At 47.3% G+C, this 18,251-nt stretch overlaps 1 protein-coding gene across 1 annotated transcript in view; it reads left to right on the top strand.

The window, feature by feature from the left end:
• LOC144770228 (peroxisomal acyl-coenzyme A oxidase 1-like) overlaps positions 1-18,251 on the top strand; it is a 274,407-nt gene that overhangs the window by 237,467 nt on the left and 18,689 nt on the right. The window contains exons 11-13 of the mRNA XM_078654563.1: positions 12,921-13,026; positions 13,139-13,282; positions 14,410-14,616. Of these exons, the coding sequence (XP_078510689.1) occupies positions 12,921-13,026; positions 13,139-13,282; positions 14,410-14,616 (457 nt within the window). The remainder of the gene's footprint in view (positions 1-12,920; positions 13,027-13,138; positions 13,283-14,409; positions 14,617-18,251) is intronic.

Genomic DNA, 18,251 nt, shown 5'->3' with positions numbered 1-18,251 from the left:
AGGCGATTGATGCCTTGCGCGCGTCCTCTGCCCCAGGACTTGACAGCTTTTCGGCGGACTTTTATAAAGCCTATAAGGACATATTGGTGCCACGCTTAGTTGAGGTCTATGCCGAGGCCCTTGAAGTAGGTATCCTCCCCCCGACATTTCGAGAAGAGGTGATCATTTTATTGCCCCAACCCGGAAAAGATCCTATGCTGTGTGGCTCGTACAGACCGCTGTCCCTGTTGAATTTGGACTATAAGATTTTGGCCAAAGTTATTGCCATTAGATTATCACTAGTGATGGAATTTATCATCTCCCCTGTCGGGCTTTGTTCCCCACAGGTCCACCTCTCTCAATCTCCGGACATTATTTACCGTGTTGCACGATATTGACCCTTCCACTCCTGCCGCCGCAATTTTACTTGACACGGAGAAAGCATTGGACTCCCTCGAGTGGCCCTTTTTTCTTTCAGTCATGCGTCGTATGGGCATGCCGGAGTGTTTCATCGCCACTGTTACCCTATTATACACTAAACCCGCGGCCCGGTTGCGTCTTAACGGCACTTTGTCTGACCCTTTTCCTTCGTCGCGCGGCACTAGACAGGGCTGCCCTCTGTCCCCTCTCCTCTTTATCTTAGCCATGGATCCTTTAGCTCGGCAATTTCAGGAAAAACATCTACAGCGCGGTCTGCAATTTCGCACTGGTCCCCTGTTGCTTTCAATGTACGCAGACGACACGGTGCTGTATGTCCGCATGCCTCAAAACAATCTGTCCCCGTTGATTTGGGAAATCATATGATTCGGCAATTTTTCCGGGCTCCATTTTAATTGGCACAAATCGGTCATTTTCCCACTTACAGCCGGTACCACGCCTTGGCAGTGCGAGTTTCCGCTGGAATGGTGCGATGACTCAATTAAATATCTTGGTGTCCACATTCATCTTGACATCACCTCGGTAATCCACCTTAATTATGGCTCTGCTATTAGTGCCTTAGAATCACAGGTCACAAGGTGGCTCCGATTACCTCTGTCCATGGCAGGTAGAATCGCTATCATTAAAATGGTAGTTTTGCCCTGCTTTTTGTATTATTTTAATAACATTCCAGTTCCCCTAACAAAGGTCTTTTTCACGCAGCTCCGCTCTATTCTGATACGCTTGATCTGGGGGTATAAGACACCCCGTGTCAGTTGGAAGATCTTGACTTTGCCACCGAACAGAGGGGGGCTCGGTGTTCCAGATTTTTATTTGTATTATTTAGTCGCGCAGTGTTGCTACGCATACGCCTGGTTCCATCCGGACGCGCGCATCCCGTATTTGAAGCCAGAGGCAGATCTGGTTCTCCCGAGACAGCTTCTTACGCTCCTTCCCACCGGCTTCCCTCGGGACCCTCGAGACATCCAAACAGACTCCACCACGTGTTGGGCTTGGATCAGACTGCGTAGACATTTGAGATTAGATCTTTTGTATTCCCTTGCCTAACGCCTCCCTTCTCTCGATCACCGGGGAAACTTTGGTCGAGCGCACTTTGGCGAAGTTCAACATACGTACCCTCTGAGACTTGTTCCCGGATGGGCATGTATTCTCACTGACTGAGGAGGCTCAATTTAGTGAATGCTCCTTTATGGACACATTCATACTTACCCGGATGCACTCTGCTTTGAGAGCCGGATTTCCTTCCTTCCCTTTGGCCCCGGTTGAGACCCCTCCCCTTACCTTGCTGATTCAGAACCCAGATGGTGCACACCTGATTTCCAAATTATATAAACAGTGTGGGACGCTTAAACCCATAGATGACTCAAGGCTTCGGGCTACCTGGGAGGCGGACTTGGGTGGACCGCTCTCAGATGATCAGTGGGAGTACTGCTGCAGAGCCACGACTGACGTCTCTTTGAACAGTCGACATAAGTTGCTTCAGTTTAAATTCCTTCGCCGGATGTATTTCACTCCGCCCCACGCACACAGACAATTCCAGGCCACACCACTGTCGGAAATGTTTGGCCCCCTTTGCTGATTTTGCGCATTTAACCTGGACCTGCCCTAAAATACACCAGTATTGGCTGGAAGTCCACTCCACCCTGGGAGATATACTGTCCATGCTTCTCCTTCCTACCCCCGAGATTGCACTACTGGGTTATGCGGTGAACTTTCCTAAGAAGGTTCGCAGGTTAGCTGCACTTGGCTTCCTTTTGGCCAAATGGGACATTGCATTGCTATGGGGCAGTAAACGCGCCCCTACGCTCCGCTCCTGGTTAAAAAGCCTAGCGTTCTGTAATGTGAATTGTGAGGAATTTAGTACTTTACTTCCCAACTCTTCCAGGCCAATCGACATTTGGGGCCCATTCAGGAATTACATCTCCTGGCGCCAGTTAGCGCATAATTCTCAGGTACAGGCCGGCATTACCCCTACCGGCGTGGGATAGATCCCTACAGACGCCAGAGATGTGATGTGGGGGAATGGTTTATAACATGTTTGTATAGTTTTTTGTATTTGTCCCCGATAGTATATATTGTTTTCAGCCATGTCACAAGATTGTTTTATTCCTTGTGTGTATCACATTGGTTTTTGTCAGTACTCATGTATCGCATTGCTTTCTGTCAACATGTTACGTATTTTTGTTAAGTTTGATATGTTTTTTAGACTTTCCACGAATGTCACATCATATCATTATGTCGTATTTTTATTGCATGTCCTTTCTTTTTGCAAAATTGGAAAATAAAGTTTAAAAAAAAATGTTTTGAAGATTAAGGAGTCACTCACCACATTTCGGAGGCGTGAGGTCTGTCAAAGGGTATTTACAGAAGTAGAATGCCACTTACTGTGGAGTTGCTGGCCACTCTTGTCAAAATTTGATTTATTACAAACAACAATAAAAACCACTTTGTCTCCTTTGCCAGTTCAAATGTAGGAGACACTTGATCCAGTCAAAGGAGGCGCGAATACAGCTGCTCTTATTAACTTAAAAGCACTACTTTTAATAGTGGGGTCGTGACACACCAGGCATTCAGGCCAGACAAGTATATTTTAATTAGTAGCTTTCCTTCTTTGGAAGCCAGTATCAATGGTTATAAAAAACCTCTCAGGCATCTGCAAGGCCAAAGGGTCATTTACCACACTTCATGGGGTGCGCATTAATAACAGTTCTATTCTGTTCCATGCATGTCCAAGATACTCCAATTGTAGTTTGCTTCCCTTAACGGTCAGAACACCATAACATAACGAGTTGCCTGTCCCACTGGCGTCACTGGGGTTGGTGTCACCCGGTGCGGGTAACTCATGGTGTCACCCCCTCACGACTTACCGCATGGACCACCTCTGTCGGAAATGTACGGTGCTAGGTACTGTCTTACTCCCTCTAGCTCCCTCTCTCTGTCTAGCTCCCTCTCTCTGTCGTACTCCCTCTAGCTCCCTCTGTCTCCCTCTCTCTCTGTCTTACTCCCTCTAGCTCCCTCTCTCTCTGCCTTACTCCCTCTCTCTCTGTCTTACTCCCTCTAGCTCCCTCTCTCTGTCTTGCTCCCTCTAGCTCCCTCTCTCCCTCTCTTACTCCTTCTAGCTCCCTCTCTCTCTGTCTTACTCCCTCTTGCTCCCTCTCTCTCTGTCTTACTCCCTCTAGCTCCCTCTCTCTGTCTTACTCTCTCTAGCTCCCACTCTCTCTCTTACTCCCTCTAGCTCCCGCTCTCTCTCTTACTTCCTCTAGCCCCCTCTCTCTTACTCCCTCTAGCTCCCTCTCTCTCTCTTACTCCCTCTAGCCCCCTCTCTCTCTGTCTTGCTCCCTCTAGCTCTCTCTGTCTTACTCCCTCTATCTCCCTCTCACTCTGTCTTGCTCCCTCTAGCTCCCTCTCTCTCTTACTCCCTCTAGCTCCCTCTCTCTGTCAAGAGCCCTCTAGCTCACTCTCTCTCTGTCTTACTCCCTCTCTCTGTCTAGCTCCCTCGCTCTCTGTCTTGCTCCCTCTAGCTCCCTCTGTCTCCCTCTCTCTGTCTTACTCCCTCTAGCTCCCTCTCTCTCTGTCTTACTCCCTCTAGCTCCATCTCTCTGTCTTGCTCCCTCTAGCTCCCTCTCTCTCTCTTACTCCCTCTAGTTCCCTCTCTGTCTGTCTTGCTCGCTCTAGCTCCCTGTAGCTCCCTCTCTCTCTATCTTACTCCCTCTAGCTCCCTCTCTCTGTCTAGCTCCCTCTCTCGCTGTCTTACTCTCTCTAGCTCCCTCTCTCTCTCTGTCTTACTCCCTCTAGCTCCCTCTCTCTGTCTAGCTCCCTCTAGCTCCCTCTCTCTTGCTCCCTCTAGCTCCCTCTGTCTCCCTCTCTCTCGGTCTAGCTCCCTCTAGCTCCCTCTCTCTCTGTCTTACTCCCTCTAGCTACCTCTCTCTCTGTCGTACTCCCTCTAGCTCCTCTCTCTGTCTTCCTCCCTCTAGCTCCCTCTCTCTCTCTTACTCCCTCTAGCTCCCTCTCTCTCTGGCTTACTCCCTTTAGCTCCCTCTCTCTCTATCTTACTCCCTCTAGCTCGCTCTCTCTGTCTAGCTCCCTCTCTCTCTGTCTTGCTCCCTCTAGCTCCCTCTGACTCCCTCTCTCTCTGTCTTACTCCCTCTAGCTCCCTCTCTCTGTCTAGCTCCCTCTAGCTCCCTCTCTCTCTGTCTTACTCCCTCTAGCTCCCTCTCTCTGTCTCTCTGTCTAGCTCCCTCTCTCTCTGTCTTGCTCCCTCTAGCTCCCTCTGTCTCTGTCTAGCTCCCTCTCTCTCTCTGTCTTACTCCCTCTAGCTCCCTCTGTCTCCCTCTCTCTCTGTCTTACTCCCTCTAGCTCCCTCTCTCTCTGTCTTACTCCCTCTAGCGCCCTCTCTCTCTGTCTTGCTCCCTCTAGCTCCCTCTCTCTTATTCCCTCTAGCTCCCTCTCTCTCTGTCTTGCTCCTTCTCTCTCTCTGTCTTGCTCCCTCTAGCTCCCTCTCTCTCTCTATCGTACTCCCTCTAGCTCCCTCTCTCTGTCTAGCTCCCTCTCTCTCTCTCTGTCTTACTTCCTCTAGCTACCTCTGTCTCCCTCTCTCTGTCTTACTCCCTCTAGCTCCCTCTCTCTCTGTCTTTCTCACACTAGCTCCCTCTCTCTCTGTCTTTCTCACTCTAACTCTCTCTCTCTCTCTGTCTTCTTGCTCCCTCTAGCTCCCTCTCTCTCGCACATTAAACCCGGGGGGGGGGGGGGGAGCAGGACCCCCCCCCTTTTACACTCTCTGCTGCTTTCATGTGGTTTCTCTTTTAAAGCTTTTCAAAATGCAAAAAGAAATCTGTGTACAAGGCACCAGCGAGTTTGTAGACGTGAGAATTTTACGATATGAAACAGGCAGCTAAAGTAAAAGCTAATTTCCAAGCGGTTAATACCCCCCCCTCCCCGGCCCCCCCTCTTTAGCACCGTGTCTTTTTCCATATAAATGGCGGGGGCCCCTCATTACTACACTTTTCAAACTTTAACTAATGAGAACATTTTAATTCGAATAGGTGAGAAAATATCTCTGTTCGCTTTTGTTTTTAAAGCGGATCGAGTCTCTCCGAGGCCTTCGGGTGCGGTGCAGGGGGTGCCATGTACAGAGGCCTGCTGGGGGGGGGGCAACCAGATGGTGTCACCCCCATGTGAGGGTGTCACCCGGTGCGGTCCGCACCCCCCTAGTGACGCCACTGGCCTGTCCCTAAAGATACAAGACAGGACAGCGCTCTGCCAATCAGTCAGATAAAGCTGCATTCCAAAAGACATGAATCCAGACAGCTAATTTCTGTCAAGATCCAAAGTGTTGCAGTTGGTAAAGAAAAGCCACTTTGTCTTCTCTGGCTACACAGTAATTTTAAGAGAGGAGCTCAGCTGTTCCCAACAAATATGAAAACACCACGTTTAATCTCAGAGACGTGACATACCAGGTGTTCAGGGACCCCACTGCTGTGTGCCTTCCCCTTGAAGGAACTGTAAAATGCCTTAAAGACAGAACACCTGACTATTGACGCTTGTAGTGTCTCCTAGTTTTAGAATAATCTACATGTCATCTACATAGTTGTAGCAAGTGAGGTTGATTGAGCTGATCAGGTAAGCTAGAGGTTGAACAAGACTAGTGAAATGTAGTGATGTCGCAGAGCAGGATGTGAGCAGTTGAGGTAAATATTGATTTAGATACAAAGCTTTATCTGTCGCTGAGGTGGGAGGTGATAATTTATTTATAGGTCCAGCTTCTCAAGTCACAGTAGTAGTGTCTGATGATGGACAATATCAAAGGCTGTTGATTAGTATAAAGGTACCAGGCCCAGAAGCAAGAGGGTTGAAGGCAACTGCCTCGAGGCCAGAGACCATTTTCATATTTACATACCTTTGTAAACTGGTTACCTAGGCGCAGTTTTTTTGCTGGTTCCAGTACCCACTGAGCCCCCACTGTGCCTGTTCCTTACATTTGAAATGTACATTTACTGCTGTAGTGTGAGAATGAATTTCATGAAAAGGATTATAAAGTAGGGTTTGCCAAAAGAAAAATGCCAGCCATGTGTTGTTTAAAGACACTGAAAGACCTCGTCTTGACACTAAATAGTGCTATAAATAAAAATGAATGTATTCATTTGTAAGGCTACTTTTCTGTCTTTGTTCCCTTTAATTATCAGTTGTGGATCATTCAGGCAGCCCTAGAACACAATTAAAAGTGTTTTTATTTATTATTTGCTGTTCGAAGTATGCAAAGATAAATGCTGAAAATACGGCTTTAGGTGATGCTTATTTTTGTCCTGTAGAGGCATCAAAATAATGAGCTGGCAACCCTAATCTTTTAAACTTTCAACAGAGCGGCGACGCTCAGCCCGGCGCTCTGCCAAAACAATATCTAATGGCATATCCGGTGAAGCTTTAGTAAAATAGTCATCAAGGGTTTTGTTCAAAAAAGCACCCTGCTTTTCGGCCATGGTATATGAAAATAGGAGTAAAATCCCACAGCGATAAAATACAAAGTCACTCAAAGTGTCAAATATGTTAGCAATGAGTCACAGCATAAATACCAGGGATTAGGGTCCAGTCCGGTCTCCTCGGTTCTCGGAGGGTCTCAGAGGGTCCGCCCTTAGTCCGGGCTTTGTCCCGGGATATGTCCCGCACACGCGTCCCGCTAACGCGTGAGTGCACCGATTCTTAAACGTTCTCTGGAAAGGGAGGCGGAGACACGGGAAGAGGCGGCAGGTGTGCTCGCTGGATCACGCACAGCCTGCCGGACCTCGCAGTCCTCCCGTTCTCCTTAGCAGCAGCTCTCCCCCTTCGCAAATAACCAGGTCCAGCGGGGCTCCAAACGGGCAGCAGCAGCACAGGAATCCAACCTCCTTGGCGAGCGGCTCCCGCGAAGCGGGGGCCGCGAGGAGTTAAGGCGCACACAGGGCAGAGGGCGGAGACACGGGAAGAGGCGGCAGGTGTGCTCGCTGGATCACGCACAGCCTGCCGGACCTCGCAGTCCCGTTCTCCTTAGCAGCAGCTCTCCCCCTTCGCAAATAACCAGGTCCAGCGGGGCTCCAAACGGGCAGCAGCAGCACAGGAATCCAACCTCCTTGGCGAGCGGCACCCGCGAAGCGGGGGCCGCGAGGAGTTAAGGCGCACACAGGGCAGAGGGCGGAGACACGGGAAGAGGCGGCAGGTGTGCTCGCTGGATCACGCACAGCCTGCCGGACCTCGCAGTCCCGTTCTCCTTAGCAGCAGCTCTCCCCCTTCGCAAATAACCAGGTCCAGCGGGGCTCCAAACGGGCAGCAGCAGCACAGGAATCCAACCTCCTTGGCGAGCGGCACCCGCGAAGCGGGGGCCGCGAGGAGTTAAGGCGCACACAGGGCAGAGGGCGGAGACACGGGAAGAGGCGGCAGGTGTGCTCGCTGGATCACGCACAGCCTGCCGGACCTCGCAGTCCCGTTCTCCTTAGCAGCAGCTCTCCCCCTTCGCAAATAACCAGGTCCAGCGGGGCTCCAAACGGGCAGCAGCAGCACAGGAATCCAACCTCCTTGGCGAGCGGCACCCGCGAAGCGGGGGCCGCGAGGAGTTAAGGCGCACACAGGGCAGAGGGCGGAGACACGGGAAGAGGCGGCAGGTGTGCTCGCTGGATCACGCACAGCCTGCCGGACCTCGCAGTCCCGTTCTCCTTAGCAGCAGCTCTCCCCCTTCGCAAATAACCAGGTCCAGCGGGGCTCCAAACGGGCAGCAGCAGCACAGGAATCCAACCTCCTTGGCGAGCGGCACCCCCTAATCATAAGACTGGAAGTTTGCTCCACGATCAGCACATTATTTCCTATGTCCTCGATCCCTATTAATGCCAGAATAACAATACCTGAAACCCTACGCCGCCGTCAATCACATGCTGAGTTACATCAAGTGTCCGGGAATGCACCCCACATTCAGACATCTCACTCCTCATTCGTGCCCTTCACTTTTATGCTCAACCTGCACTCACTGCAATCACAATGCACTCACACTGACCACCATGCAGTACCACTGTTCACCCGCTCATCCTGCACTTAGTCATTACTCTGCACTGGCAGTGCACTTGTGACTGACGCTGTTCACGTTGTACCTCACCCTGCAGTCACACGAGCACACTACTCACACTGCACTCATGTCACACTGAACTCACCTGTCCCCCTCACTGCTCAATCTGCAATCTCACTCAAATAAGCCAATCACTAACAATGCATTCTTTCGTCCAACTCTGCACTTACATATGGTCACCTCACTCACCCTGTAGTCTCTCCTCCTACCCTACTCTCACACTGTTGCATCACTCACTGTGTACTCTTTAATCTATGCCTACTCAGGACCATTAACTTTAAAGAGTAGGCACAGTATTTTTAGATTGGACGACTCTATGCAGTAATCACCAAGGTGGGATTTGAACAAAATAAATACCATAAAGAGACCTGCAGAGAGATGAAAAACAAAATAGTGTGCATATCTCTCACCTCTTAAGCCATTGCTAAGCGCTACATCCTATTGCACAATAAGCTGCATGCACCCCAGTCAGTGGTCCTCGTGCACCACATGGAATAGGAACACTTCCAACATAGCGTCAAAATAAATACAACGCCCCTTCCAACCACACACCCTACACATATTGTAACTTGCTACTCATGTACGCAAGCGCTTCAGTGCTCCACATACGGGTAGTAGGCCCTCTATAAATTTAACAATACAACACATTCAAGACCGCTCCATCCCCTGTTTTCTTGGCCCTGTCCTTTAGCTCCTGCCTCCTTGCCTAGATTTCTGAGTGGTAGGTGGTGAGCCAAGCCTCCGGGGAGGGGGCCCCCCTCCATGTGCTTTGCAGGGGGGCCCCCTCAAGGTTCATTACGCCACTGTTCAGGGCAGCAGGCAAGTGTTCCCAAAGAGCAAGTTTCTGTCTCAGGAAGTCAGCGCTGATAAACATAAAATCTTCTCAGGCTTCTGTGAGGGAAAGGAGCCTCTTGCCACATTCCACAAGGCTCAAGCTCAGACAGCTGGCTCCTGTCAGAGGTTGAAGTGCTGGTGCCGAAAATAGAAACAGCCATATATCTTCTGAAGAGATTGGTGTATTAACCTGTAAGTCTTCCATCAGTGAGGGCAGCAATTTAGACAGCGTTTTCTGTTGAAATTAGCTTCCTTCCATGATTTTAAAGGCTGCTCAGTGCTGTCCGGGGCTCCCCTCAGCTCCGGTGTCAAGCGGCCATCCTGCGTTGTGGCCAGACCACGCGCCCCCCAGAACCCAGTATGGCATGTTCAGTGGGACAGCACACACCAACCAGTTGTATGCTCCCCATGACTAAGCAACAAGGCTTGTTGTGTTTATGGAGACGAGGGGGGTCATTTTGCAAGCTGGCATGTGGTGAGTGGCGTGGAAGTGCACCTTGTTTCAAGCACAGACACTGCAGCAGTGCACACACAATTCATGGAGTGTTTGCCAAGGAGCATGTGTGTTTGTGTAGACTGTGGCACTGGTCTCCAAACAACAACAAGCATTTGCAATGCAATAGGTCTCCCAATTGTGAGAGTTTGAGCTATTGGCATTGTAAATGACAATGCCTTATTTTATGTTTTAAAAACTAGCACGTAAATAAAAGGCATTGCCATTTACAATGCCAATAGCTCAAACTCTCACAATTGCGAGACCTATTGCATTGCAAATGCTTGTTTTGTTCTCTGTGTTTGCGGGCAATGTGTCCCCTGTGCCTTGTGCATTTGCACGCTTACGTGCAGTGCAGTATGCAGCAGTAAAGAGTCAGGCAGTAGTTGTCCCCAGTATAATTAGGATCGTAGGGGCTGCTTTATATTGTTTTTATCCACGTGTTCGGGGGGGGGGGGGGTAATTCTAGCCCTACCAGGGTCTTGGAATGTGACAGCTGATGTTTTCAGCATTTCTTTGAGCATCTGTGAGAACTTCACCATGAGTTTTGTTTTTGATATATCTACGAGGAAGCCATTATCTTCTATATTAATGAAAACGTTATTCTCATGCTTTCTTTGAACAATGCAGTCCCTGTAATTCTTCTAAACTGCCGTTCCTTAAAGGTTGCTTTTAACTAGCCCATCGCTGAGGTGTCTTCTAGCTCAAGCGTGAGAGAGAACTAGAAGAAGAAATAGGAAATTCTATTATACTCTCCTTGCCAGGCCCTAGGCCTCGGATAGAAATGCAAATGTGCTAAACCTAATGATTTGCAGTTTCTTCTGGAAAATTTGTCTGGAGAGCGATGTGACTTTTTGATTTAACTCCTAGCAGGATTCAAAAATGCGAGAAACATTTTTATTGTTGTAAAAATAAACCAGTATCTTAATTCAATGGTGGGTATGGTATGTGAGACAATGGAAACAAATTCTGCTGGCACACCGTGTGGTAAATTGATTTTTTTTTTATGTGGAAAATGCACAAAAGAATTTAGGCAGTAGTTTGGGACGGAAAGATGTAGGAGGCGTGGAACACAACTCATCAGGTAACAAACCCGTAGTGAGGTGGTGAATATTACAGTCCACTTGCTTGTTGTTCAATTGTTGTATGAAAAGTGATTTAAAAAAAGGAGATAAACGGAGACAACACTTTACATGCAACTAGCATTTAGAGTGCAAGAAGGTCGTTTCAGCGGTAAAAAACAGAGAAGGGCAATAAAAATGGCAATTATAGTTTTCAAATAAAACAAATCACTTCTTATCATAATCAACTAAAAATCGAAAATTTTTAATTAAAAGAATAGAAAAAAATGCCATAGGGAATTCAAAAAATATCAGACAGGTGATTTTAACTTTCCCAACAACAACTGTTGTCCGTGAACATGTGCCCGTAGGTTAAAAAACACAAGAGGAAAATAAAACGAGGCAAATAAACATTAACAAAGCCAATATATGTCTTTTTGTGTAGAGCACACACACAGGGGCACACATGCTAATACAAACGTACAGAGCGCATGCACACAGGCCAACTAAACACAAGTAAGGCCTTGCATTTATGCCCGCATATTACCACACGTGCGTCAACGAGGAGAGAAAGAAACAAATAACCACGTGCAGCACGACTCGAGGCACACAAGGCTATGAAGCGTCGGACAACAAGTTGGCGTGCACCAAGGGATGCGTGGTGAAGAGCACCAAGGGAGCACTTACTGGTTGAGGCCTCAGGGCTGCAGAGTGTGACGCTTCTTAGGTATGCGCATGATAAAATGTCCCCGGGAAGCACGGGGCGATGCGTGTCAGGAGTGCACTGGATCCCATACCTTTATGTTCACACTTCGACCGCTGCCGACTCAGGGAAAGAAAAGATCCTCTATCGATGCTCTTTTCAGTACGCTGCTACGTGTGTGAACGTTTTTTTATTTATTTCGCGTGTGTGGTAAATTGGCAGTAGTTTTGGACGGAAAGATGTAGGAGGAGGGGGTGAGTGTGTGCGCGTGGGAATGTGTGTACGCATGCGTGAGTGTGGCTGTGTGTGCGCGCGTGAATGAGAGAGGCGAGAGGCTGCTGAATGCATTTCTCCTGTCCGCGTGCGCGTAGACAGGGAGGGAGGGGGAGAGAAGCGCGCTCACAAGGACAAATCTGCCACTGAAAAAGCGCGCGTCCGACTCGTGTCCACATTCAAGTAAGTATACTAAAGTATACAAGAGGGTCTCGATGCTCGACCTAAAAATGGTGTTATCTTGTGCCTGCTATATGTTGGAGGGCATTACCACACTAAGGAAGGGGCATGCAGAAAAGTCAGCCTGATGCCAATGAGCCGCCCACAGTGTATGACAGTGTGAAGTCAAGTGTACAGGGTGGAAAGTTTCCTATGAAAAAAACTATTTGAATACGGCTTGTTTTTTAAAGCCAGGAGATTAGGTGATACTACCCAGAATCACAGTATGGTGAAGCAATGCTAAGACTCAAACCCTCTGTTCTTTAGTTCCGATTGCTCTGACCATAGCGCCACATTTTTCTTCCCCTCCCTACTACTCCTCCACTCAACTTAAACATAAAAAGCATAGGGTGCCGCGAACCATTTCGGAACACTTGCGTTAAAGTTGCTGTTTCATATAAACATTAGAGCATTGTGCCTCAGATACTGCATTCAACAAACAGCAATGCTGGAACAACATCCTTTAGTATGCTGCATTAAGGGTGCAGTACCTTATATGGCTAATAGTGGTCCCTTCAGAACGCCACAGGGGCACCTAGTAACAGACTGTGGTGCTGCACCCTTTCCTTGCTTCGTGCATTATCTTTTATTGCTTATGCTACTGTTCCATCAATCCTCTTTCTTTTAAAGCACTACTGATACCACCCCTACTTTCTCCTCTCTATTCGTTTTCCTTCCTGTCTCTTTAGATAGGGCAAATGATCACTCCACTGCACACAAAAAACATAACTAAGAAACATTGTCATTTGCAGCGCCAGTGGCTCTAACATTCAGTGATATAAGACTGATTGCATTGCCAATGCTTGTTCCTTTCTTCCCCCTGGTGCAACATAGGCTTGTGGAGGCAGCAGCCAAGAGTGTGCAGACAGAACTGAACCACCGGCGGCCCAAGGAGGATGCCTGGAATCTGAGCTCTGTGGAGCTGGTGCGAGCTTCTGAGGTCTGTTTTCCTGTTATGGGGAGATTGGTGGTAGGGAATGGGTCATGCAACGCCAGGATGAGGGCATGTGCACCAGATAGCCTTTTCTCACAAATCCGTGTTTCCTCTCCAGGCGCACTGTCATTATGTGGTGGTGAAACTTTTCACAGACAAGCTCGCAGAGATTGCTGATGTGGCCGTTCACAACGTGCTCAACTCTCTGTGTCTGCTCTATGCACTGCAGGGCATCAACCGAAACACTGGGGATTTTTTGCAGGTGAGTCGTCCTATTCCTCAGCCTCTACCCAAGATACTTTCAGGATTTGCTTCCCTTATTGTAGAGTGTGTATCTGCTGTCAAGCGCAGACTAGCCAAATACAAACTCTATGCAGAAAATAGGTTCCTAGCCTCTCTAAACCATGTATCCCCAGTACACACAAAACTTGGGGTCCACGTCCGACTCCCCCTTGCCCTTTACTGTATCATGTCCCTTTATATTGGTGGGAATGTGGCAGATTCATCTTTCTTTGATGCATGTGTCTACCACTGGTTCCCTTTTTGACCTCCTCCGTCACTTAGTCCAAGGTAGGTGCTCCTTCGGTAGACACATACCCCTCTCCTTTCCAATCCCTCCCCTTTCTGTGTCAGCTATGCCTCATGCAGAATCGCTCATCTTCAGTGCCCTATCTTTGTAACTTAAACACTTCTTGTAGACTCCCAACTGCCCTATGTGTTATGTGACACACAACTTTGTGAAGCTGTCCTTCTCAGGTGTATTTATGATCTGTTTACCACTGGTACAGGAGTACAGCCCTGCATTTCTGGTTACTGGTACTCTTTAGCATGTACACCAGGCTAAGAACTCCACATCTTTGGTTCTTATTCTTTGTAACATATAGCCATAGTGCAGACCTTCAGATTCCTTGCCATCTGTTATTTCTAGCATGCATATTTAGGGGAGACATGTATAGCTCTGTTTGTCCTTTCTCTGTAACATGTATTCCTAGCACAGATCTTCATTTTGTTGGCCAACACTTTTTCAGTCAAATGTACCCCCAGATCTCTGGGTTCCCTTACTCCGAAGCTTGTAACCTTAGTGCAGACCTTGAATAGTCTGATGTAGCCTACCCTTGAGGTAAACATGCATGCACACCTCTGTCCTCTTATCTGTACTGGAGACCTGCAGCTCTCTGACCCCCTTTCTCTATAGGAAACCTTTAGTGAAGCTATGTGTCTCTTAGATTCTCCTTTCTTTCTAACATGCATCATAATCCAGACCTTCCTATCACCAGTGCACCTTCTGTGTGTTGCATGTCTCCGTAATGTAGCCCTCCATTTCCCTGTGAGTGTACTAGCATTTACATGTATTGATGGCTCTCTACCTCTTGTGTATTCCTCTTCCAGGGAGGGCTGTTCACTGCTCCTCAGCTGGCAAATGTGCAGCTTCGCATCAAGGAGCTGCTGGCTGTAATCCGTCCCAATGCTGTAGCCCTGGTAGATGCGTTTGACTACAGTGATGCTCAGCTCGGTTCAGTGCTGGGCCGCTACGATGGCAATGTTTATGAGCACATGTTTGAATGGGCCAAGAAATCTCCACTCAACAAAACTCAGGTAAGGAGGTACCAAAAGCTGTTGGTGTGTGGTAAGAGCAAGAAGTCCTGTTTGTTCTGCATGCAAAGATCTCAGTGCTCCTCTGAATCCTGGCAGAAAGTGCATTTTAGCTTTCCTTTTCCTGTGTGGATTACTTCACAGACCTGCTCCAAATTCATGCCAGTAGTAGCTGTCACTTACATCTCCAGGAGAGCAATGTGTATCCATACCTCGACGATTGTCTTCTCAAACCCAGCAGCTCATTCAGGCTAAAGAAAGAAATGCAAATCACAATATTGCGCCTTCATTGATTGGGCCTAAAATTCAGTTACCAGTTATCAACACTAACTGGTTCAGACCATGGCTAACAAGGTAGTGACTCTAGATACGAAGCAAATGAAGAGTGTTTCCTTCGTAGGACAAAGTATCGTCCATCTGGGAAAAGTGCCAGCTTCTCAGAGGTCTCTAAATCTGCCAATTGTCAGATTTCATCACTGCTTGTTCAATGGCTTCATGCATTACAATTGTGCCAAATGCAAGGCTGTATATGTGGCCACTACAAAAATATTTAGAGGATCAGTGGGCTCAGAAGGAGAACTAGACGAAAAATTGAAATTGTCTCAAGGAGCAAGGCAGCCTTAGGCATAATGGGGTAAAGCAAACAGCCTACTGCAGAGAGTTCCATTTTAATGAGATCTTCCTACTTAGACGCTTGTTACGAATACCTTGCTATTGGGATGGGGCACTCACCTAGAGTATGTGCCTGTGAAAGGCTTGTGGACTCTGAAAGAGAGTTTATATCACATCACTTTTTTGGAACTCAGAGGAGTTCACCTAGCTATGAAGGGATTTCAGTTGTCTCTGACATCAGACGGGATCTTGATGCACTACTTCATGCCTTAACTGCTGAGGCTTTTCTACTCCCAGTGCTGAGACCTTTTTTGATATTTGGAGTACTTTATCCTTATGCCTTCATAGGTTTTTTCCCCGCATAAGATGTCCATGCAAAATTTGCATCCTTTTCTTTTCCAATATCCTGGGGATTCTAAAGGTACCCAGGGTTTGAGGTTTACTATGGATGACACTGAGAGAATAGCCAAAATATAGCTACATTTAGGGTTTTATGGGAAAAAATGCTGTACAAGAGAATGTATGGTTTTTGTTCTAAAAACGTCATCAAGGAAACAGGATCCTCAAAAATCCTGCCACCCAGCATTTCTACACTTATCCTGATTAAAGTGGTATTCTAAGTGTGTGGTTGGGCCTAGCGCTCGTGACACAAATGTGAAGGCATCACAAATTAGAGAAAGAAATTACCCCATGTAGCGATCTAGGAAGCTGCGGAAAATGAACTCCGCAGCCACCCAGGGAAACCTATGAAAACCAAATATGTCTGAAAACTAGACACCCAGAGAGTTCAGGGATGTGTGACTCGCTTAGATTCCATGAGTTTTCTGACCCATTAGGCATTGCAAACCTCAAATTTTGGCTACAAACACTCTTTTTCCTCACATTTGAGAAAGCTCCAGAAGCTATGGGGATCCACACAGTTCCTATCATCCAGCATTCCACACTTTTCCCCATTAAATCGGTAACCCATTTGTGTGGGTGGACCCAGCGCACATAACAGTCATGGCCCTAAAATGCAACACAGAGAGATCACATTTGTTTCATTGGAAACCGATCATTTTCTGTACAATGTGGGTAGCTGTAAATTTTGGGCCTAGGCTCAGGGCTGGCTTTAGCGTTGGTGGCGCCCAGTGTGACAATGTTTGTTGGTGCCCTCCAATGACCACCTTCACCACAGATTCCTTCACTATCACCCTTTAACAGTGTCCCTCAAGTCTCCATAACCACTCTCTCTCTCAAATGCGTTTAATGATTTTTATAGTGCTGCCACCAGTCATAACACTGTAGGGTGTCAGAGCACTTTACATCACACACTCTACACTGAGACAATCAATCATAGGTGTGTAAATTAGTGTTTCGAAATGTTACATAAGACAGAGGCCTACAAGGTGTAGGAGTCACCTGTCTCCCATACTGGTAGACAGAATAGTTTAATAGTGCTTGGTCTAGAGAATCACAAACTAGGAATTTAAAACGTAACACCATGATTGGGGGTTCTCTTTAATAATCAGAATTGATTTATATCCAAATTAACCCTTTTTCCAACATTAGGATGATGGAAGACTGGGGAAAAAATCATTATGCTCTGATCTATAACTTACAGTTTGCAGGCAGCTCTTTGATGACAGTTAATAGCTCACTATTCTTTGTTAGGATTATAAGGTTTAAATTGCAATCTCTCAGACAAAAGCAGTAACCCATTGACCTATTTACATTTAATGCACTTTGTGATCTAAATAGTACACGTTCTTTGCAGCAGGTATATTAACCCCTGGCACTACCTTACCATGAGTCATAACTTCCACTATGGAAACCTCCGATCTCTTTCTCTAGGAAGAACATTAATCACTGGAGTTATCTTGATATTTATATTGTTGCCTGGACGTTTCTGGAGGCCATGAACGGGGTAGCAGGTGCTTTTAAAACCATAAAATACATGCAAACCTTAGGCCCCACCCAAAGTCAGCGCTCGGTGCGGTCCCTCCAATCGCATAGGCCTAGAGCCGGCACAGCCTGGGCTCAGCAGCCAACCAGAGAAACCTACAAATCCCAGACATTTTTTTAAAACTAGATGCCTCTGAGAGTCCAGCAGTGTGTACCTTGCATTGATCCCAAAATATTTCCTTACCTACAAAGCCCTGCAAAGCTCAAACTTTTCCTAAAATCCTTAATTTTTTCCATATTCTGTGACGAAAACTTATGGAATTTGTAAGGAGCCTAAAATTTTGTACCATCCAGCGTTCCCGCACTTGTCCTGATAAAAAAACTGGACTGGCAGTACCGGCACCGGCATTTCCCCGATTTTGTTATGTGTGGCCGATTTGACAGTAGGCCGTCGGCGTCCACCATTCACTTCCAGCCTCCCATGGTTATTTGGCTTCACTATCAGTGCCGTCTTTAGGGCGGCAGCACTTGGATTAAGCTAAGTGCCAGTCACCAGCCTGCAAAGTGACACGCATCACACGTGACACTAACACATTTTAACGCTGGTTCCCACATCACCGCATTAAAATGCATTCTCACACGTTTACAGCTCCTATCTGCCCCTCTGAATTGCTTGAGGCATTCTTAGCATGACTGTGTGATTCCCAGTGTCAGCTTCGAGCCTACAGGTGTTTGATACACTGTCAGAGCCTACCAGGTTGAGAAAAGGAGTGTTTCTCATGAATATACTGAAACCCAGTCATTAAACATTTGGTGGTGGCTGGGATTTTGGCACAGCTTCTCCCTCCTCACTTTATTGCTACCCGAAGCTGGCTGTAGGAAGTCATAAACATTTTTTGTCCTTTGTGCACATGAGGAACCCATGCTCTGTCCCTCGACTGCTACAATCCTAGGATCCTTTGTCAAACTCATCCTCCAGCAGTCACAAAAGTCTAATACTAGTAGAGGAGGCTTCTCGTGTACACTCTGTAAGTGATCTAGATTTTCATTATAGATGGAGCAAAATTATATACCATTAAACAAAACACAAGATTGTTTTTGTACAGCGGCACGCATATCATTAACTTTCATATTTGAAGGCA

Source organism: Lissotriton helveticus, chromosome 7, assembly GCF_964261635.1.
Source record: "Lissotriton helveticus chromosome 7, aLisHel1.1, whole genome shotgun sequence".
NCBI classification, from domain to species: domain Eukaryota; kingdom Metazoa; phylum Chordata; class Amphibia; order Caudata; family Salamandridae; genus Lissotriton; species Lissotriton helveticus.
The sequence above is the reverse complement of the archived record's forward strand: the minus strand, read 5'-3'. Positions and strand labels throughout refer to the sequence as shown.